General features: G+C 47.9%; 1 protein-coding gene across 1 annotated transcript in view; it reads right to left on the bottom strand.

Annotated features, from left to right (window-relative positions):
- SLCO3A1 (solute carrier organic anion transporter family member 3A1) overlaps positions 1-22775 on the bottom strand; it is a 122974-nt gene that overhangs the window by 19809 nt on the left and 80390 nt on the right. Inside the window, exons 3-4 of the mRNA XM_035335763.1 lie at positions 7393-7491; positions 4377-4640 (exon numbers count right to left, since the gene is read on the bottom strand). Coding sequence (XP_035191654.1) covers positions 4377-4640; positions 7393-7491 — 363 coding nt within the window. The remainder of the gene's footprint in view (positions 1-4376; positions 4641-7392; positions 7492-22775) is intronic.

Here is a 22775-nt window from a genome sequence, read left to right as displayed (position 1 = left end):
ATCCAAAATACCACTTTCTAACAGCAACGTAGGCAGCAAGTCTCAGATTTGAATAATAATAATAATAATAAACAAAACAAAAATCCAAGATCTGCAGCTTGCTTGAGGAACAAGGGATGAAGACAAGAGTGCAAGCAGCAAGAAGAAAATACCTCCTGGAAAGAGGCAGCTCCTATAACAGGGAGAGAGAAGATGGGATAAGGCAAGAGGCACTAGAGGTAATTCAAGTAAGGTTAATATACCAAAGTTCCTAAGGCCTGGGCAAAATTAACACCAAAAAAGGGTATAAAGGAAAAGGATGACACCAATGCCAAACAGGCTTCTTGGGCAGTGGGTCCCTCTAGTCTATCGCCCTGCCTCCAGCAACAGCAGCAACTTGATGTAGGGCCTTTCATGGTCACCCGCCTCCCCTCCCTTACAATTAGGACTTCTCAGCAAGCCTTTCAGGTGTTGGTAAGGAACCGAGGCCTTCGGACCAACAGACCTGGACTCACCTCTACTGCTGTACAGCTGGAGCCCTCCCGAAAGGTTGTCACTGAGACAAGTCAGAGCTGTGAATTTTGAACTCCTTGTGGTACTTGCTAATCCTGCTCAATTCCATGAATGCCCACAGAGGGATAAAGGCTGGGACCTGTGCACAGCTGGGAGCTTCTGGCCTAGCACAACCTGTCTGCCCGGAGAGCACTCGTGGGGTCAGAGAGCCAGGATCCAGAGGAACTCTCTCCCGAGGTACTCAGCAGATCGGCACAGAGAGCAGGAAGGAACCGAACAGAAGACAAGACAGCTGTCAGCTGTACATCTCAGCTCTCCTACGCTCTTGGAAATGAAGCTGGGTGGAAAGCAAAATGTTTCCAAATTGAGGGAATTTGCAGTTTTGAAATTCATTTAATTCCGCAGTGGGTTTGCTTTTAATTCCTTGTGAATGAGTTTCTATCTCCAAACCTGAAGGATTCCATATCAATTTCAATCCCGTAGCATTTTTTCATATCTCTCGCTAGACAGATGTAATGAATTTCTGGTTTAAATAATTACAAAACAAAATGCATTTAGAGCAGAATGCTTTGGGAGCGTTAAAGAAAAAGCCAAGGAAGCATTTTGAAACCAAATTTCATCAGAGCTGACCACTCGAATTCAACAAAAGCGATGTTTTCATAGGGAAAAATGATTCTGACAGAGCATTTCCAAGCACGTCCCGGAGCAGGTGGTGGGTTAGAGGCAGCATGTTAATGTGGAGCGAGGGGGCAGATGCGTGGCAGACATGAGCAGAGGGCACAGGTGTCCTGGCAGAGCCGAACGTCATCCCCGGCCCCAAATAGCAGAGAGGTCCCTAGGGCAGAGCAGAGGTGTGAAAGCAGAGCTGTGCCCCCGGGACAGCAAGGACTGCTGCAGCCCACACCTGAATTGCTTTTGCAGACCACACAAAGAACACTGGACAGGAATAACCCCACCAGGCTGCCAGCTGGGAGCAAAGATCAATGGCAGCATTTATCCACCCTCTCCCTGCTATTAATCCTTCACTTCCCTGTGCTCCCAAATGCATTTGTGTTGCTTAACTGAAACACCGATAACAGAAATGGTGCAGCATTCTTTCTCCAGTTCGGTGATGATTAGCACCTCCCAGGACTGTCCCTGGGTTTCCTTGAGGACAGCCAGGGGACAAGGGGACTGCCCGGTGCTCAGCCTCCTTCCCCAGCTCTGTGGAGGCACAGAAAACCTGTCCCATCCTACCTGGACAGTGCACGGTTTTCATTGCAAGTTTGAAGCTCCTCTTAAAGATGCTTCCCAAAAGCCAGCTCTTCCTTTCTGCTTAGACCTTGGTAGAGATGTAAAAGACTTTCCAATGCTTTGAGAAGGTTGCTTTGATATTAGTCACAGCTCTTCAGGGTGCTAAGGCTAGAGAAAGCCAAGGAATCTCACCCAGCCTTACATCTCACTGTCTCTCAGCAAACATTGTAGTGTCTCAGGCATCCTCCCATGTGCCAGACATGCCTTGTCACTAGCTGACAGCCATGACCCAGCTGCGAGCACGTCTCCAAATTACACTACCCCCCTTTCTCTCCTGCCATGCCTAGTCACTTGTAGCAGTCACTGTGAGACTTGAATTATTTTTTTTCCAACAGCCAAAAAGGGCCTTCAGTTTAGCCTTCAAGACTGCCCTGTTGAAACGTGTTCACACAAAGGCCAGAGGAAGAACTTTTCCTTCCCATACTAAGCACAAGAGATGGACAATCCCACACCTCCATGCGGGCATGGACTTATGCCCCATATACACCTGTCCAGGACTGAGCTGCAGTGACAACACATATGAAAAAGGACTTGGAGTTACTGGCCACACAAACCCTGATGGACATTTCCACCCACAACCCCACATACAGGTACATTCTCTGCTGTTCAGCTTCACAGATACATGCAAACCCCAAAGCCCATGATAGAATGGAACTTATGACTACATGTGCCTATTTTTATTTTTAACCTCTGTATATAATTATCACTTCTTTTAATCCTAAGAAAAAGTATTAACAGGTGTAACTTTCCCCAAAGGAAACCTTATACAGCCAACAAATGGATTAAGGATATTAGGTCCTGCCACACAAGAATGCACATATATTTTCCAGCTGGTGGCAGAATAATGCATATACACAGCAAGATTCAAGCCATCACCTTAAACACTACACATCAGAAGGGAGAGAAGCATGTTTGTCTTCCCTTGTGGGGTCTGCTCCTCCAGGCGGGCACTTCAGCAAATGCGACTCCTGACCACGTTCTGACTATGACAACAGTGCCAAGGGACTTGAAAGGAGATGGCAGCTACCAACACCATGTCATCTGTGACAGCCTCAAAGGCGTGACTAAAAAGGTCATTCCCTGTCTTATTTGATGCGATGTAAATTGTACTTCAAAGTCCATCTACAAAGAGACACTTGGAGCTCACTGATCCGAAGTGGGATTTACCTGCAATGAGAAGATTATCGTGGAAGACTGTAGTGCCTCCTGATTTAATCAATACTTTGAAGCACATGGATGTGACACTTACATTTCTGTACTTCGATAAGCAATAGATGTTGTAGCACCCCCCATCTACTGGCGTCGCTGTGTGCAAAAACCTCAGCTTGCTTAGCATCACCCCTAGGCAGAACTGTCACCCTTCCATGCAGCAAGGACATGCCATGTTTTATTCCTCTCTACAAAAATGCAAAAATGTCTAGTGCCCACTCCAGAAACTTAGCAGCTTGAAACGGATGCTCCAACGAGTCCCCAACAAAAGCCACAGAATCATCCAGACGGACGTACCATTGAAAAAGCCCATTTCCCAAACCTGAGAACATCCTTGCAACAAGGACAAGAGGATCACGAAATTCATTTTACTGGCACATTTTCAAACAATGTATCCTTCTACTTTCCTTTCTTTTGAATTTTCTCATCAAGTCAAAGTTTCACATCTTTGACCTTCCCTTAATGAACAACCACATCAACTATTCAAACCATTTTTATATTTAAGAAAACATTTTTTCCCCAAAGCCTCTTTTTTTCCTTCCCTCATGTACCTCGTTCAACTCCCAATTAGGGTGACTGCACAGGGAGTAAGTGATTTTGTCCTCATTTATCAAAATGTATTAGGCAATAATGAAACCTGCTCTGCCACAGTGACAGAGAGTGGGAAGCAACCACCAGTACTACAGAACCACCCTCTCAGATGAAAGACTTTCTGGTGCAGTGTATGAAAAGGATATGTACCCACACTCCTGCAAAATGCCAGGTCGTTAGCTGGCCTTAATTAGAGCCAGGCCCCTTGACATCACTGCAGGACACGGTGTAGGGTTTTCTATTCTGTACTGCTTCAAGCTATTTTCTGCCCTGCTGCTTTGCTGCCATTTGGGCTGGTATCTATCTCTTCCCCATCCCAGTTTAAGAGCCGTGTTGGTAAAGCACTTGTTGCGTTGTGTCTGGGGTTGCAGTAGCCCTGCTGCAGCTCCAGTGCTGGGAGCTCCCCGTCCCTTTGAAGCACACGTGCAGGCTCACTCTCCCTTTCAGGAGGCAGAGGGAAGCAGGACAGTAGACTGGAGAGAAGTTCACAAACTGCTTTGGCAGCTGCGTTCCCCTTCATTTTTATCAACCCTACAGGACTATCGCGGATTTCAGAAGCTTTGTAGTTTCAATAAAAAAAAAAATCTTTCAAGTGGAAAAAAGTCTCTCTTTAAAACGAGGACAATGCCAGAGATAATTAGAAGCTAGGGATTGAAATCTCAGGATACTAGGTTTGTATTTTTTTCTGGGTAGAGGTAGGTAGCCCGAATCAGGGACCAATTATAAATCCCGCCAGATGCTTCCCTGTCGCTGACTCTCACAAAAAACGTGACAAGAAGGCAGTGCCTCACCTCGCAGCTGCTGGAAGCAGGTCGTGCTGTTCTCCGCATCCAGCGGGTGCCGCAGGACCCCGTTGCTCGGCTTGGCCCTCTCGTAGTCCCTCTCGGGAAGCATGGCCTGCTCGCTCTCCCCGGCGTGCTCTGGCCGCGGGGGCAAGGACTGTGGGAACCCGAACATTGGCAGGGACGAGAAGAAGAGTAAGGCACCGCAGAGCAGGAAGCCTCCCCACCACGCACCGATCCACCGAGGGTCATCTGGAGTGATGTCCAGCTTACCTGTAAGGGCACATACATGCATCAGTGAGGGCTGCATGGAGGGAACACAAGGGGTTAATGATCCTGTAGGTTAGAAGGCAGTTGCTGGGGGGGTCTGTTGGCTGGCGAGGGGCTACAGAGCATCCCATACCACTCTCCTGTGAGCCACCAGCACATACAGACCTCCTCCTGCAAGAGGACCTTAGGACGAGCAACCCATCACTTGTCTATCCCGACGGCACGTCCAGCTTCTGCAATGCCCTGAAGTCAGGGCTTCTCTCCAGTGTCGTTGGCCCTGCCAGCTCCAGGATGCTGCTCTGTACAAACCAGTGTCCCCTTTGTTGGCACCAAGCTTTTGGGCATCAATGGCCCAGCGTGTCAAACGTGCAGAGGAAATAAACCCTCACTGGCCTCTCCAAAAGCTGGTGGCTGCTGATGTGGCCCATGAGGGAAATGGTTGATGGATAAGGGACATTCGGGCTTTGTGGGCACCTGTGACTGTAAGGAGGGTTAAACACTCCTGAACACTGGGAAAGAAACCCGCTCACTGTAGCAAATGGGCCCAGAAATGTAGAGATATCAGAAAAGGAAGAAAAGCAGAGCAAAAGGCGAGAGTATCCTACAGGCTGCCACTCAGCAGAGATAAGGAAAAGGAAGGCACTGGAGTCAATTCAGGGGAATAAAAATAAGCAGCAGGAGAGAAGAAATTGTATTCCCAACAGCAACCTCAATGCCACAGCCACTAAGCGTGCTGGCAGAGGGTGCCCAGCACTGGGAGCTGAGTCCCGGGGGAGACTGGGGCCCACGTGGCTGGAATAACAAGCTCCCCGTTCATGATGTCTGTCTGGGTACAGCCACTCTGAAAAATCTGTCTCAAGTGAGGCAATCAAGTTGTCTCTCAAGCAGAGACAGAAGGAAACTCTTTTCTCCTTAGGGAAAATAACGTGCAGCTCTCAAATATATATAAAGTTTGAAATATAGTGTTTTGGGAGGATTGAATTCTTTGGCTGTTATTTCCTCCTGCCTGAAATGCATTTTTTCAGGCTCTTGGGAACACAGCCACAAGAAGCGCCATATAAACAAAGGTCTTCCTTGCATCCCCGTCCTATAACAAGCCCTGCATGGCAGGCAGTGCAGCAGCTGCCCTGGCACCCCACAGCTCTGGTCTGGAACAGGGAGTGGGATCGGGCTCACCCCCGGGAGCTCAATCTCCTCGCACTGCCCCAAGCTGCAAGGCAGAGCCAGCTGAAGGCAGAATCTCTTTCTGATAACAAAAGAGACCACGGCCACGCGTGCCCCAGCCTTCAACAAAGGACCATGGCCAAAGCCAGCTGGACCTGCCCCTGGGAAGTGCTGTACCCTCCCTGTACCCTGCTGGGCCCTCCAGGCTGCTCAGTGATAACACCCTGTTGCTCTCCTCCACAGCTCTGTATTTGTCTGGGGCTTTATGAGGTGTAAATATGGAGTGACGATCTTATGCAAAAAATAGTCAAATTGCATTAACTTTTCACCTACACTAGCATCTTGCCACTGATGGTACCAACTGCAGGTGTCCAGAAAGTGCACAAGACTAAAGCCAACATATTCCTCATGTTACTCCTACTTCTTCAAGTTTGTGGCTTAGGGACTTCATAAGCTAGATTTGGTGTCTTTTCCATTTGTTCTTCTATAATCTCACGTAGTTGTCTTTGAACCTATTTGTAAACTTTTAATGCCCTGTGGTGAGGAGTTCCACAGCTTCACCTACTGGGCAAGAAATGTCTTCTGCGTATTCATATCTGGGAGTGAATTACATTTAATGATCAAACGTGTAGCAGGGTTCAAGCAAGCTCCTCTGCCTACAGAACCATGTGAGTCTTTGAATAGGTGTACAAGGTATGAAAAAGGGCAATGCCCCTCTGACTAAACCACAGCTAGAAGTTTCAGCCATCAAAAAAGGAGATTTCTTTCCTGCTCATTTCATATTATAAAGATTTCTTCACCTGCCACATGCGTGTACGACCAAGAAAGGCCAGTAGCACTTTTCCAGATTTGCACAATTCTTTTCTGACCCCTGCGAGGCTAAACTCCATCCAAGCGCATCCTGTGAAGATGGATTCGCAACATAAAACCGGAGCACACCCTCACAGGTGACAACGCGATGCCTTCGGTTTGCGGCGTACAGCCAAAGGGCTTGGGGAGCAGCCGAGAAAAGGCTGTTACACATTGCCCTCTGATGGCAAAGAGGGCACAGTGCAGGTAGCAATGAAATTGCAGATTTTTCTTAACGAATAAAAAGACAATTTGCCAACGATTTGCTTTAACCCAAGAGCAGAGTCAAGGTGAGCAATAATTTGCACTGCTTTGGGAAAAAACAACAGTGCTGTGAGACTGAACTTGGTCATTTGCAGATAGTGCTGGCGTGGGTCTGACGCGTGTGCGTCCCTCCTGGCACCTGGCTGCCTCTCCCAGGTCCCAGGGATGGCAGCTCTCTGTTCCATCCCCTGCTCTGGACACAGCCCCCCTAGCATGACTACACCCATGCTGCCCAGTGTGCTCTGCCACAGTGACATTTTAATCTTTTAGCCACTACAAACCTGTTGCTTATGGGGATGAAGTTGAAAATTGTTGAATCCTAGTAAAAAAAAATCAACAAAAAATACTCTAAAAGTGACACACATACATAAGGGGCATTTGAGATGAAATGAGAAGCAGTGTCCTACTTGCACGCATCGATGTTGTCACGCTGATACATCAATATACTTGATTTTAAATGAAACCCCTTTCTCCTTACTTGTGTCAATGAAGACAGCATCCACGTAGATTTTGGTACAGAAGGAGCCCAAGATAAATCCACAGGCTGGCCCAAATACCAGCATAGTAAACAGGATCCCTACAAGGAGAGAGAAAATAGAAAATTAGTATTTGGCTCAGATTATTCCTTGCAAGTTGTTCTGCTTGGCTTCTACGAGATGGCATTGTGCGACTAACACCAAATAGATATGGATATGTCTCTGTGTCGAGTGCTTCAGACAGAAGGGCACCCTAAATGCTTTTTCCTTTTCCACAGCCTTTCAGGAAAAAGAATATATGAAGCTGTGATAATGCCGAAGGATTTCTATTGAGCTGGGAAGACTGTGGACATACACCGTGCTTTGGTTGTCTGGCAGCTCTGAAGGATGTCTTACTTGAGAGCATGAGGTAAAGTGGACCTGTATTCTCCCCACAGGGAAGTCTTTACCGTTGCTACCCCCAGCTAAACCTGGGATATTTGCAGAATTTAGATCCATGAAATCTATGGATTTCAATGAATCTAGGAAATTCTGAGTTGTCACAGACTGCTGGATAAAGTCCCTTTAGAGAGGCAGAAGCCCTCATTCAAACCCGTGAAAGCCTTCACCCCAGCATATATCAGTATTTGCCACGTAGCAAATATTCCCCGAGACACACAGCTACTCAGACCTCTCCTGCAGACTCTCCTCCTGTAAAACCTGCAGGAAATTGCCAAAGCAATGCCAGGCAGAGAGCTACTGCGAGTAAACGACTTACTTCTTTAATACAATATTTAGAACCATTTATTCCCACTCCCATTTTGGCCCTGCAACAGGAACGCCGCAGGCACGCCGCCAACTCTCAGCCATCCAGGGCAGAACGGCAGCGGGACGTGAGGATAATCCGGAGAAAGCAGCAGCAGAGAGAACACAAAGCGGTTGTAAATTAGACAACGGGAGCATATTTAGCGGCTTCACGTGGGACGGACAAACAACAAGTCCCTGAGGAGCCTTGTAAACGGCTTTCTGAAGGAATCACCAGCCAGGCTGATCAGCACGGAGCGGAGCCGCGTGTGCAGCGAGGACAGCATGGCCAGGGACGTGTCGGCCTGTGGTGGCAAGGCCATGCCTTGCTCCCCTGGGACCCGTAAAGCCTCCCCTGGGAGACCCCAGGTGCTGTGAAGCACTTTGTGGGATGTGAAGGAGAGAAGACATAGGTCGGAGAGCAGGCGAAGGGCTTTCTGCTGTGCCCACCCAGCACCATTGCCCTCTTTCCCAGGCTGGAGCTACAAAACTCCCCATGGCACTTTATGAAACATCAATGGCACATTTTCTTGGTCACTAGATGGCATCCGTGTCTGTCACTTGCCCACCAGCGGGGCTGGCACTGAGGCTGTAGTGGAGGAGTTTAGGTTTAACAGACGTTATCTGGCAGGGGAATGGCCACGGCTTTTACCCCGGTGGCACTCTGGGAGTTCAACCCCTGTTGGGTTGAAGAGGGACAGAGGGTCGTCTGGGGATGATTTCCAAACCACAGGCAGAGCTGTCAGACCACGTGTATGTAAGGAAAAACACGTTACTAAAATGTTTACTGTGGCAATGGGTGAGACAAGCACACACACACAGACAAAAAATCCTTCAGAATAAACAAACAAAAACTGGGGAATATTTTCCCCTTTTCCAAAGCAGAAAGGAGCAGAGGCCTTTTGCCCACGATCCATCAGCAGCAGGGAGATGCAAGCATGGGCAATGAGCTCAAACAGGAAAACTGCAGGAGAGCTGTCAGATGCAGGTACATGCACACGTGTGTGTCTCCTTTCCTAAGGCAAACCTCACAACAGGTGAATGCTGCTCCTCCTCTTTGCATTGCATGGCAAACAGCCCCTTCAAAACCACACCATGTCCTCAGTTATTGAAGCACCACCTTTTATATCCTGGCAGATGAAATCCAGAATGCATCACTCTGAAATATTCTCGCTAGAGGGCAATGTGGGATAGAGCATCCACTGAGCAGGGAGATGAGGAGCTAAGACCTTACAGTAAGGTATTAAATTAACATTCACCTCTAGGGCAGGTGCAAGAAACCCTTGTGTTAATTGTGTTTTTACTTCTACATTTTGTCCTAAGACCAAGTAAACAGCAGACTCTCCCCATGCCCTTTTTGCTGTCCTCTTTCAAGATGCCAACAAAACCCTTTGATTGCAGAATTTTACACTTTGTCTCCCAAATTGAACAAATCCTGAAAAAAAACATGGCATGGGCTGTCACGATCGATAGCCTGGGGCCTGGAGAGATCCAGATGATGCTCAATGGTCGGCAGAGCACACCATTGGGCACAAGAAATAGGCAATGAGGCAATTTGGATCCTACCTGTGGTTGAACATGTATGTGGAATTCAGCGCTCGAGAGGAAATTACCCAAATTAGAATTAGCTTAAGACATCCTTCCTCTTCCGAGAAATTCTGCATGATTGCTCATCACCACCGTTATTAGGAAAACACTTTCCACGTCATCTGCCTGACCACACAACCATGAAGCTGCTTAGTTAGAGAAGCTCGAGTAAAACCTCTTCTCCCAGCCCAGGGTTGCTGCTAAGGATAAAGACATCTTAAGCTTGTGGATGGCTTTAACACCACTTGCTAGGGCTTTTCCCATCTTTCCCTCAAACTTTTTAGTGAGTCAGCCTGATTCAACACAGGTGGATGCTAAAGGGCACCAGTACCAAGAGGAAATAGATCCAAGATCTAATCCTGGCTCCGTTACAGCCTCTTGCAGAAACCCCATTGATGGCAACAAAGCTGGCCATCAGTGCAGGATACTCCAGCCTCTTCCCTTTCATTTGTAGCTTAAAACTCATTTCCATCGCTCAGAGCTGCACATTTGGTAACAAACATCCTCCTTGAGAGAAGGGAAAACAAAGCTGGGAGTGTCAGATCCAGTAGTGCTCTGCAAATAAACACCTCCTGCTCTGCACGGCAAGCTGCCCCTCTTCCAGAGGTGCTGTGCTTCATCCTGCACCCAACATTGAAGGAGGAGCAGGGCATGTTCCCAGGGTAGTCCTATACAAACCACTGGAAAGAAGGATGAGAAAGGTTTTTTGCTTTTAATCTTACTTTATTATTATTATTATTTATTATTTTTTCCCAGATTATGACAATTCTTGAAAATGGTAACTCAAAAATGCTTAATTTCATCCTGATCCCTTTTAAAGCACAATTAAATCTTATTTTGAAAAAAAGATCATCATTTTCAGCTTTCCTGTTCTATCCCTTTCTACCACTCCAATGCCTCTGGAAAAGTCAGGAGGAAAAAAAAAAGAAAGAAAAACAGGCTGGACTGAGGAATTAGAATTATTTTCCTCCCCATCTTTTCAAATGGAACAATTTACCAAATTCTCCTTTGTCCTGTCAACTACCAGACATTTTCCAGGGGCTGAGGAAAGGGCAGGGACAGAGGGAAGAATTTGATCTGACATTTTGTGATGGGACTTTATCACTTCTTAGTGAGTAAGACCCAGGACTGCTAATGCAGTTCTCCATTAGGGCAAAAATAGAGAGAGCAACAGCAGGTGTGGCTACATCTGTGGAGAGAGATGTGCACAGAGATGCTCCATCAGTCATGCAGAGTTACAAGTTACAAAGCCGGGGATACAGGATGTCAATATTTCAGTAATAAAGAGCTGTCTCCTGGTAACCCAGGTTGCTTTCCAGCAGCAGTAGGATCCCAAAACACTACCAAACTCTTGCTGTCCGCATCAAGTCGATCTCTGTAAAGAATTACCCGGGGACAGTGACTCCCAGCAGAAAACTCCTGGCTGGAAATAAGACATTGAGGGAGATGAAGCAAGGCTTGCCAGCCTCGCCATGGGTTAGGAAAAAAATGCGTGCTGTTAAAGGACACCTTCTTCTGGTTTTGTTTGTTTTTACACAAAACCGTGAAATAAAATGGTCAGTACTCTGGGTATGGGTTTGCTTTATAAAGGAACTAAAGTACTTTGTGACAGGATTTAGGGAATAGTGGTAACAGTGCTGGAAGTGGAAGCAGAAAGTGAAGTAGCCTTGTTAGCTGTCATCTTGTCCCATCTCTCATTCCTTGTAAGCCCAGATATGAAGTACTGCCATTATCTGCCGCATGCTTTGCCCAGTAACAGATCATGTAGTGATGACTAACAGCAGGATACGTGTTTCTGACTTACTCCACACAACATTTAGATATGAGCTAAGGTTTGCTTCAAGAACATGTGTGAATCCAGCACATTGGCTTCAAAGGAACTGGCCGAGGAGCAGATGCTAAAACAAGATTTATCTCCAAAGCAGCCAAAGGCTTCTGTCCTCTGCCTTGCTATCAAACTGGTCCAAAAGTCAAATCACCCAGCCACAAGTCAGTGCCACCTCCAGGTTACACATTGGCTCTGGGCTTCCTAACAGCTTTGCCCAGCCAGCAAAGCACGGCTAAAGCGACCTCTTCATGCCTTTGTTCTGTGCGCTGGGTGCCATGTGTCTGATGTTCAAGCCCAGACCGAACTGCTATTTGCCTTACCGCCAGCTGGTTCAAAGCGCACCTTGAGCACACATTCCTCAGCTCTGTGTACCATGCAAATGGCCTGAGCCCAAGGGCTGTCAACCTTCCTGGCCTTACAAAGCTGCAGGCTGAGATGCAGTTGAGAAGCACTCACTTTGGAGAACTAGGGGAGAGGAAAAAGGTTGGGAGGTGACACTGTGAAATGACAACCTTTCCCCAGTGCTCCCAGCTGTAGGATGTAGCTGAATTACAGCCTCTGCTGTCCCTGCCCACCCACTTCTTTTCAAAGCCCTCCTGCCAGAAGGGCCCTGCTGCCATTCCCAAGAGCCAGCATCAGCAAGAGAAGTCATGCTTCAACTGTTCCCAAAGCGAGGATTTTATTTAGTGCTGAGAGGAAGGACATTTGTTCGTGATGCACTCTGGAAGAGCTCAGTTGCGAAGTCCCTGTGCAGAGCCACCCTTTGCCAGCAGAGCCCCTGGAAAGCACTACAAGAACTGCCTCCAGGGACCTGCAATCACCTTGGAAGTTTGCTTGAGTCAACCAGATGCTGCTGAAAATGCTGCTTCCTATTTCCACAGCTAGGATGGGCTGGATCCGAGGTGTGCATGCACAGACACTGCACTGCTCCAAGCCTCTCCTCCCAGGTTGGTAGGCAGTCAAGCTGGATGTGTTTGAGCACCAGGAAGTTAAATGACCTCTGTGATGTGCCTTGAAATTGTGGCAAAGCAGTGGCACTTCCAAACTGATCCATAAAGCCAGCACGGCCTGGACAGCTCAGCCTCCTCGCCCCCCAGGAACAGCTGCTCTGTCGAGGAACAGGGTTTCGAGGGAAGCACACAGTCTTTAGACAAAAATCAAAATTTACAAGTGTGAATTTTGACTCCACCCAGCACTCCTTCACAAACGTTTGCCTCGCTGTGAAAAACAGTTGGATGTGAAGTGGGCAAAACAAGCTCAGTTTGGGAGGTGTGGGAAGCTCCCTCCGCTGCGAAGCCGGTGCTGTTGCTGCACCGAGGAACTGCATCCCCGGGGGAACGAGGAGCGCAATGCGATCTCCATCAAAGACGATAGTGACCAGATGGTTCAGCGACAGTCACAAAGTGCACATACGGGGCACACAGAGGAGGGCAGGGCACACACGTGTGCTGCCGTGGCCCCGTGGGTGCCGGTGACACGAGGAGGTGTCACGCTGCGGGTGGCGGCCCCAGCCAGCTGCCGCTGCCTCCTGCCCTCCGCAGGAGCGAGCTCTGTCTGAAGCACAGAGGGAATAGTTTTGCAGAGCACGAGATAATCTCAAAACCCTGCTTGTCCCACATTTCCCGCTGCGTGGAGGACAGGGCAGGCCCCTGAGAAGGGATTACAGAAATACAGCTTGTGTGCTGTCCTTAAAGGGATACGGCTGCCCAGGGGATGGCAGGCAATGCCGGGCCAGCTGTAAAACCTGCATTCCCCTGAACATGAATTAATGGCCCTCAAGTGCTCAGGAGATGGGCTTCACTGTGGGCAGAGCTACCATCACTTTCAGTGGGCTTTCTGTCCCTTCCATCACTTGTAAACTTGAAAACACACTGTGGGCATGGGGTCAGCTGCGTCCTAGCCAGATGGCTTTCCCCTGCCGCACCGCAGCCGCCGTGGCGCTGGGATGCCTGCAGTGCCCAGTGACACCCCCAGCCTTTCCTTCCCTGCTTTCCTGGGGACACCTTTCCTCATTTACCATGGACAGACATAATTTTTCCTGCCACTGAGCTCCTGGTGTGCACCAGTGGCCACCTGCCTCCTTCTGAGGCCTGCTCCCTGGCCCCGACACGGACTCATGGAGGAAACGTAACCCAGCGGCGGCGAACCGGCAGCATTTGGATCTGTTCTGCTTCCTCGCTGCGGCCACTGAGGCAAAAGGAAGGCTCAGACAGTCCTGGCAGATGTTTCCAAGAGCCTGCAGCTGCTGGTTATGACGAGCAACTTTGGATAATTCACTTCAACGTCGAGGTTCTGTTCTGATGGGGATCAAAGCGGTCCCAGCCCTCTGTTGGTTTAGATGAAATGGAGAGGTGGAAAGGTCGGCTCTCTCTGTGGAGGAGCACACACATTATTTATTGGCTTTGACCCCAGCCTTCAGGAGCTCGAAACCAGTAGCCCCTCAGCTGTGGGCATCTCTTGAGGGCTGCTCGGGGAAGCCTGTGACTGGGAGGGACGTCCCGGTGCTGCCGAGGTTCCCGACAGCCTGAACTCCCTGCTCAGCCCCGGCCTCCAGTGGACTTCTCCCGTTTCTGTGGGGCTGCTTGTGATGGGAACCCCACACAGGGGTTCAGTATTTGAGTGCCCTGCTTTTAGTCAGTGAAATAAGTAATTGCCTGGTTTGGAAATCAGACAGCTTTGGACATCTTCTGTCAGCTTCGTCCCCTCCTCTCCTATCAAAGCTTTCTTGTTTCCAGCAATTTACCAAATCGCTGCCTGGTAAGGAAGGCAACCTGTAAAATCAGCTCCAGCTTCATGAGGATTTTTTTTTATTTTAATGCAAGCTACTCGCCGCTTTATGGAAATGCTGTGGAATGACTTATTTGCCCCTGTATTTAATAAGCCTTAATGGCTGTATTTAAAGCTGGCTGGAGTTTTCCTTTACTTGTCAAGAGGCAGGGAAAAGTGCATCTGTGCTACAAACATAAACTTCTAATGTGATCCTTCCAGAGCTGCAGAGAGCTCATAGTGGCCTTCCTCACCTGCTGTAAAACACTGCTTAACTCCTCGGCACAATCCTTTGTTCTGGCCTATATTTAGCATTCAGATGTTAATCCCCAAAGAGGTTGCTAGGACGTGAAGGTACGTTACAGAGAGGTTTCTCCCCAGACTACCAGTGTCCCTTGAAATGTGGATTTCCAAAAGAATTCAGGATTTCTTCGAGGAGATGTCTGCTGCCTTTGAGATGAAATCTCATTCCTATAAGCAGGTATTTTGCCAGGTGAACTACCCTGCATTTTCAATTATTACCAAGCCTTAGGTTTGTTTTATCAGCAAATCCCTGTCCCCACCACTATCAAGGCTCCATCTGAAAGGATCAACGTTATACGGACAGCTGACAGTCCCAGGGGATCCTGATACACACACACAATGTTTGCAGAGTAGCACAAAAATGTGATTGGACCTTTGCATTAGGAGCACAAGCTCAGAGCCCAGCCCTGAGTTTTCCATAATAACGTGGAGCACTTTTGCCTTCTTAAAATACCCCTATTTGCTGGCTTCTGCTCCTCATTCTGATAAGCACAGAAATAACGAAAAGCCAAGCAAATAAACAAAAAGCAGCCCAGATCCCTATTTGTTCTGGCCTTTGGGTCACTGGTTTACCCAGTTACTGAAACAGGATCACCAACAAGATTGCAGAGAAACAAACAATGCAAGGACAAAAGCTCCACAATCCCCAAAATTCATTTGCTTGCAAAATAGAAATTAAATAGTCAATCTGTGAGCTCTGAAAGGAAAACTATGGGGATGCTCCCACTACAAAGTCTTAGGATTACTTTGGTCCCTACCAGCTGGCACTGGGTGCTAACTATTCTCCTTTCTTGAGCAGTTTTCCTCCTTAGGCAGTGGAGGGACTGCTTGCTGCATTTCTTCCCTTACTGATGGGAAGCTGGAGAAGAAATTTGCTTATGCTAATCAATCCCTGGCACGCCTCATACCAGACACTAATCCACGAGCAATCTCCATCAGTCTCTGCATATTTAACTAAGGCAGTGAACACTCGTGGAGGATTATGAACGCAGTGGTATTGTTGTAGCAGTATTTTCCTGCCTAAGCTGCAATCGCTCAGACGCCCTGTCTCCTAATATTTACATCCCCTGTACGTGCAGGCAACATGCAGAATCACCGGAGTCCATGCAGGACCTGGCCATACCCTGGGTGCCAAGCCACATACCTGCACTGTGATTTAATAGATGTCCCTGCACTGCACAACGCTGGCTCCGTTAGCCTCTGTCAAAATGCTTCTGTTCACGGGGGTTATTTATAAAGAACCATCCTTGAAGGTATAAATACTGTCTTATGCTTTTAAAACGTGTGTCTCTTCCTCCAAACTATTCACAAGTAGTCTGCACATGCATTGCCAGAGATTACAGGCTGGGGGCTGGCTTGTACAAACCTTTTGAAAAGGCTTTTAGTACTCCCGTTTTCCATCTCCTTCTGCCAGAATCAAACCCACACCGCGACCACTCAGGTGCATCACCAACTTCAGTATTCCTGCTCTCCCAGAGCAAAAAAGGCAATGCTAGCACTCTTCAGCATCTCTGAAGTGTAAGGACAAGTCACCTGCTCCACCTACCCAGCTGGCTCCATTCTTGTCCCTGAAATTTGCTCCTCACCACAAAGAAGCCAGCTCAGCTGAAGCGAGTGTGAGGATGTATCTAACTATAGCACACACCTCCATGGCCAGCTCTGCACCCCGTGCACCATCCATCCCCAGACGCGGATTCCACACCTTTGACGTACCACGCAAATATGCCAGCCTGAGCTGTGGGCTTGAATGAGAGATTTCCACATTTCAAGCAAGTTTCTCTGTGCTAATTACCTTGGGAAGCAGCCACCAAATAGGCTCAAAAAGAAAAGTATGCTTGGATGCCAAGTACACTCTGAAGGGTTTAAGTCACATGCCTTGGAGCTGTGTTCATCTCCTCCCAGCCGTTAAACACAAACACCTGTTTCACCAAATCCGTGGTGCTGCTTTAGCTAAAGAAGGCCAGATTTCCTCGTGTTATTTCACAGGAACCGTGCCAGCAGGAGGTTAGAATGGAAACGCACTTCCAGGGCACATTTCCCTCTCTACAGGGCTGTAATTCTCTGAGTCTGCTGGCTGATTTCTCATTTAACACCGAGTGGTTTTGATCCTACGTAGGGATACATTAGGAAACCACACAGTGTCCTTCCCATCCCTCCCTACCCTACTGGGGCAAGCTGTTTAACCCACCTGTGGGCACAACCTGTGTTTGTGACATGGGGATGTGCCTCTGGGATGTTTTTATCTACATCACTTGAATTCCATAAAAGCCAGCACCTCTTATCCTCCTTACACATTAGAATACAGTAGGGAAAAAAACAAAACAAAACAAAAACAAAACAAAACAAACAAACAAAAAAAACACCCCCAAGATCATACCCCTGAGAGTCACACACAGAGATCAAATCTCTGAGCCTGAAAAAACTGAATTTTGGCATTTGTCAGTTTGGAAGGCTGGCACAACACCTCCTTCCTTTTTTATTTATTTTTTTAAGCTGTGCACAGAGTTCAGCACAGATACATCAGTTTGAGGATAAGGCTGCCAAGACTGCCTTCCTCCCACTTTCACCTTAGTCTTTGGGGTATCCCTTCCCATCCCACACACCTTAAATGAGAAAACAGCAAGTCGCCTTTCTAGCTGACGCTTTATGTCAATACAGACAGCTTGCTGCTTTCCTAAGCAATGATGCAGTCAGGAAGAAAAGCTCAGCTCCCTTTCTTCCCTATTGGATCTATTCTGTGCCAACCTCCCTGTTTGAAAGGCTTTTCCCTGCACAAGTCCCCATTCTTCCTTCCCATGCTGCACAACTCACAGGCAGAAGGCTAAGCACGGGTAAGCCCCAAACCCCTGCAGCAAGGAGAGGCCTAGGAATCACCTACAAGGGACATGCTGGGAATGCAGAGCTGATAACAGTTATCAGTACCAGCCATTTAAGAAAGGCTGCGCTTTTCCCTGCAAAGTAGATTTAATCTGCTCCAGTAACGGCTGAGCCATCAGGAAGGAAAGGAAATTAAAAACAAAACTTGTGTTGTTCTGCTTCCTCACATTGTGAATGCCAGCAGAAAAAGCATTTGCTCTTGACAATAGTCATTCTTTGCACTGACCCAAACCTCGCTGAAGTTTATAGGAACTCTCCCACTGACCTCAGCTGGCTTTGGATCAAATCCATCGTTCACTTGACGGGGAGGAAGGATGGCCAGACACTTCGGGTGCTGGCCAGGGACCCAGGGCACTCCTGCTAGGGAGCAGCTGTGGCTTGCCGGCAGGTAGTGGTTGGGATCCTGGTGCCTCTTTCCACCCACCTCCTGCCTTTGAGGTCCCTTGTCACAGAAGGAAGCCATCCGTGGAGGTTGCCACGTGCCACGCACTGCCGTGGCTCCAGACGCGCTTGCTTCGTGGTAGCCTCACTTCCCAGCTGGCTCTGGGCAAGCTGCTCAGCAGGAGGAATTTGGGAAGCCTTAAAGATGTACTGTTTGTTAGCATCAGGAGCATCGCTGGGAAATTTAATTTGCCAAGTCTGGAGCAGAAGAAATGCAGTCAAAAGCCTGAAGCCAGACGTGCTAATGAGGGCATCTTACGGAGATGTTCAGGAATAAATACGAGAGGAGGCTGGGACAGCACCGTGCTCCCACGGACCACTTTGGAGCAGGCAGGGGGGTGCCCTAGTCAGACAGTACCCCCCCGAGCACCCCCTGCTCACCCCGGGGAAGTCCGAGGGATGCCAGATGCCAGGCTGTTCAGGGGGATGGGGAGGCTGGCTGGATGCAGGATAATCCCCCAGTCTAAGATTACTTTCAATATAATTTCTGGCAGTCCCTAGCAGCTCAGTTGTGCTATAAGCACAAACCCTGGGGGCTGGAGCCAGAGGACTGCTCCTGCAGGGTGCATCACGCAGCGGTTCATCCCTAGGGACCCCCATCCAGAGCACACCCTTCCCTCCATGTCCCCAAACTGCAGGGCACAGACTTTTTGCTGAAGCTTCTTACAAAGAGAGAAGCTACGAGGAGCTGCAAAGTTCCCCTGTGCTGCTTTCGTGAGAATATTTTCCTTTGTGCCAGGGAGGACCCTGTCCCTGATGAGTCTCTTTCTCCCCAGGGGACAGAACAGCTGCTGCTATCATTATGGGCTTGTCTCCCTTAATTAAGCATCCACAACCGCGGCACAAAGATGAAAACAAAGCCCTTTTCCAGCCCTCCAGGAGGACTAGGAGGGAGGTCCTGGACAAAGGCAGCAAGAGGAGCAATTCACTCCCCACAGCAAACCTTTTAAATTGGGAGGTGAATTAAAAGCACCTGAACATCCCATTTAAAGGTAAATGCACCAGGAGCCAGTTAAAGGTGTTTGGTGGGAGGCTGCCCACTTGTGAGGGAAGTAACCCAACTGGGCCACGTAGGACCATCCCTACCATGAACATAGGAAGGTGCGCATCAGCCTCTCATTTCCGAAACAGGACCTCCACAGATGTCCCCGTGCAGCTCCTCACAGTGCTCAGAGACCTCTCAGGAGCTGCTATGGCTCTGCCCAGCCTCAGCTGTTGCCCTCCTGGCAGCAACACCTGGGTGATAAATGTCCAATTCCCACAGTGTCTGGAGATAACCATCTCTGGACTTGTTACTTGTTCAGGAGGTTCATGTTTTCAAGACAGCGGAGCTACAGTTTTCCTTTCTTTAGAATTAATTATTAAATTAATACAAGCTCCTTAATTCCTGCACCTTTGGCTTCAAGCTGCTTTTCTTTAGAAGCATCCCTTCGCCCAGGTTAGACAACAAACAGGTTGCACTCGACCAAGTAATAGGTTTAACTCAACCAAGGTTTGCAGCTTGCTACCACCTATCTGTTGCAAGTTCTGCCAGGCAAATTGCCAGTCCCAGTTTTTTCCAAGCCCAGTCCCGCAGAGCGATCCAGGTTAGGAAACCCACGCTATGAAACTAACCCAGCTGAAGAACTGCCATAGGGAAGAAACCTACAGACAGCGCGACAGACGGCTGGAAATTGTAATTTCCAAAGCAACAAATAGAGGCATTTAAAAAAAAATATTGTCATTACATAAGGTTTATCTTTATTCTAAAGTCCCAGTAAGAGAAATAGGTCCATAAAAGGCTTCCTGGCCAACATGTCACTGGAAAAATGCAGGGGGTGAAGTCAGGAGGCTTCATGAGATTATGGCTGCTCGTCCTTAATTTCATTTTTGGGAAGGGAAATAAGGACAGGATTTGGAAAATTCCCTTTCTCGGAATTTCAAAATGAAACATTATTTCTGGTCTTAAAAAAACATTGTCACTTTTATGCGATAAATTTCATACTGTGGGATATATGGCCACATAAAAATATGAAGTGGTAATAAAAACTCTGACCTCGCAGACATTTTGTCCTCAGAATATTCCGTTGTGGAAAATTTCACAATTTGCCCCCTTCCCTCGACGAAGAGGAATGAAGTCACGTTTCATGAAAACCTTGCAGGGAAGGGAGCCACCAGCTGAAAGGGAGCATGGCCCTGCGCAGAGCCGGCCCTGCAGGATGGCTTGGCTGGCCAGCGGGAGCTGCCACATGTTTCAGCTGGTGTGGCTTTGGATGACGATCTCCTTTTATTATTTCTGGCAGGGTTTGTCGTATTCTTTAGGACAGTAATTACATTTTCCAGGGCAGGCTTTCTGCCAGAGCTCAGACCGATGACCAAAAGGCCCTTTTTAACCACCTGCTACGGTTCCAGCCTTGATTAGTTATTAAAGTGCTGCTGAAACCCATTGCATGGATCGTCCTTTCTGGTTGTGTTGCCAGTCTGGCTGCAGGGAGAACAGGGAAATACTGCAAGCAAAGACACGGATTTGAAAGCACTGAAAGAGGTTTCCTACAGAGGTCCTTACCGTAGTCAATGTTCAGACAGTACCACCCTTGTCCCCACTGTTCCCACATAAACCAGGATCGAGCATCTTTGATAAGGTAAAACCCATCTTTGATAAGCAAAACCCATGCTAACATTTAGCCAAAACATTAAATAAAATTTATTTTAATAGTCTGGAGTCTCTTTACCTGCCAAATATCAGGCCTTCCATTTTCCTCATGTGCCCTAGCTGGCTTTGGGGAATGTGACAGGCTTGGAAATGCTGGGACTGTGGGCATCCTGGTTGCCTGCTCCCTAAATATTCTGGCTTCATGGACATCTGACAGACAGTAAGGATCTTAAAGATACTAATTCTTGTCACTCGTGAATCTGAGAGCAGCAATAACTCCGTGGCCAAAGGTCAAGCAGGAACAGCCTGGCCATAGCCTCTATTTGTAGGTGTTGCAGATGCTCATTACATGGTATCACAGCGATCCCAAAGCGCAGCCAGGGGCTCATCTGTGGCTGGGAGGATGCAGCGGGCGTGCCTTGGCAGGGGAGCAGGCCTTTCAGTCCAACGAAAGCCTCTCATTTCCTGTCTTCTAATTTCCACCCTCTAATTTCTACCATCTCCTTGCTCCCAAAAAAGAAATGACAGTTCCTGCCACCCCAAGCAGGGGGCCAGGCCTTGCACGAGGAAGAATTGGGCTCCCTTCTGCCTAAGTAAGAGGCTCCTGCTACTGCACAGCACACACATCAGGTATTTTCTTCATTAAACAAGTGAGAGAAGGGAAAAAACAGAGGATTGAAGCATCAAGGGTTGTGACGAAGGATATTTCCAAGATTTTATCGACCCTGGATTTTAATCCTACCTCTTTTTCCAGCACTGTTATCAAGAAATGCCCAGACAACTCACAGACCACACTAACTCCCTTTCGTCTTTGACAGATCCCTTCTCATAGTTTGTGCACTCACCTGCTGAACTCTCTGTCCTTCTCCTTTTAACACTCATCACATCTTAATTTTTCCTTCAGCCATCGAGCACAAAAAGCCAAGGGTTGGCACACACCACAGGCACAAAGGACATAGGCACCTGGCTCCTTCACAGAGCATCAGTCCCTAAGTGAGTAATCACAATTACGCTCACCGTGAATTTCCACTCTCTACAGCCACCAAGTTTTAAAGGAAATATGACTGAAAATATTCCTTCAACGTGGTCAGGATTCCTCTGGCCAGGCTTCCTGCGGCATCCTCATCAGACTGCAGCTGCCGGCTGCTCGGTCTGGCTTGCTGCTTCCCTCCAAGCAGACCTCAATAAAGTTACCCACAGGATCCTGATAAAAATCAATGTGATACTCTGCCATATGTCACCGAATCCGCATCCTGAGGGGGATACGATATATGAAAATTACAACCTTAGTTTTGTGGTAAAGCATCGCCAATGAAATGGCCATCTCAGGGGAACACTCTGCCTTTGCTTTCACTCTGTTCTTCTATCATCTCCCAGAAGGTTTTTATTATTAAACCTCGCAATATGTTTAAGAGGTTCCAGAGCAGACACACAGAAAGTGCTTGGTATTTATTGTGCTCGTTTCTGCTTTGCAAAGCAGGCAAATGTCTGCCAGAAAGCTCCGCATTTTGCCTCTCCCAGAGTAACCTGAACCCCAGGGAGGGGAAGGGGACTTGGTTTTCACATTATCCTGTTTACATTCCTTTTCACAATGAAGCTGCAACTCTAAAAACATCCTTCTCATCACTTTTTTTTTTTTTCCTTTACATGGTTAAAGGTACGATTTCATCAGGTTAGCACTCCATGGAGATAAACATTTACAAACATCCCAGTGGTTCCTCGGTGTGTGCCGGGCTGCCAGGAAAAGTCCAAGAGCTCAGCTTTAGAGAGCTGAGTTTCTCCATGGGAAGTTCGGCAGAACAGTTCAATAAAAATATGATATTTCCATCCCCATGGAAATATTTCCTTTAGTCCTACAGCGAGACAAATCATCAAACCTTATGACTTTTTTTGCCAAAAGAAACATTCCCAAAATGCTTCACTGAAATTACTGGATCGTTACGTGTTGATAGAGTGAAAAATAGCTACCACGAGTTTGTCTCAGCCCATTATTAAATTAGAAGTCTTTTGCCCCCAACCAAATGGCATAGTGTTGAAAATTTTCTTTTGAAAATTTGGACAAGTTTGATGCAATCCAGCAAAACACCTCAATTTGAACGAATTGGCCTCAAAGAAAATCGCCACAGCCAGCAAGATGCAGGAATGACCGAGAAGGTTTTCTGATCTGG

Source organism: Oxyura jamaicensis, chromosome 10 (assembly GCF_011077185.1).
Source record: "Oxyura jamaicensis isolate SHBP4307 breed ruddy duck chromosome 10, BPBGC_Ojam_1.0, whole genome shotgun sequence".
Classification (NCBI taxonomy): domain Eukaryota; kingdom Metazoa; phylum Chordata; class Aves; order Anseriformes; family Anatidae; genus Oxyura; species Oxyura jamaicensis.
The sequence above is the reverse complement of the archived record's forward strand: the minus strand, read 5'-3'. Positions and strand labels throughout refer to the sequence as shown.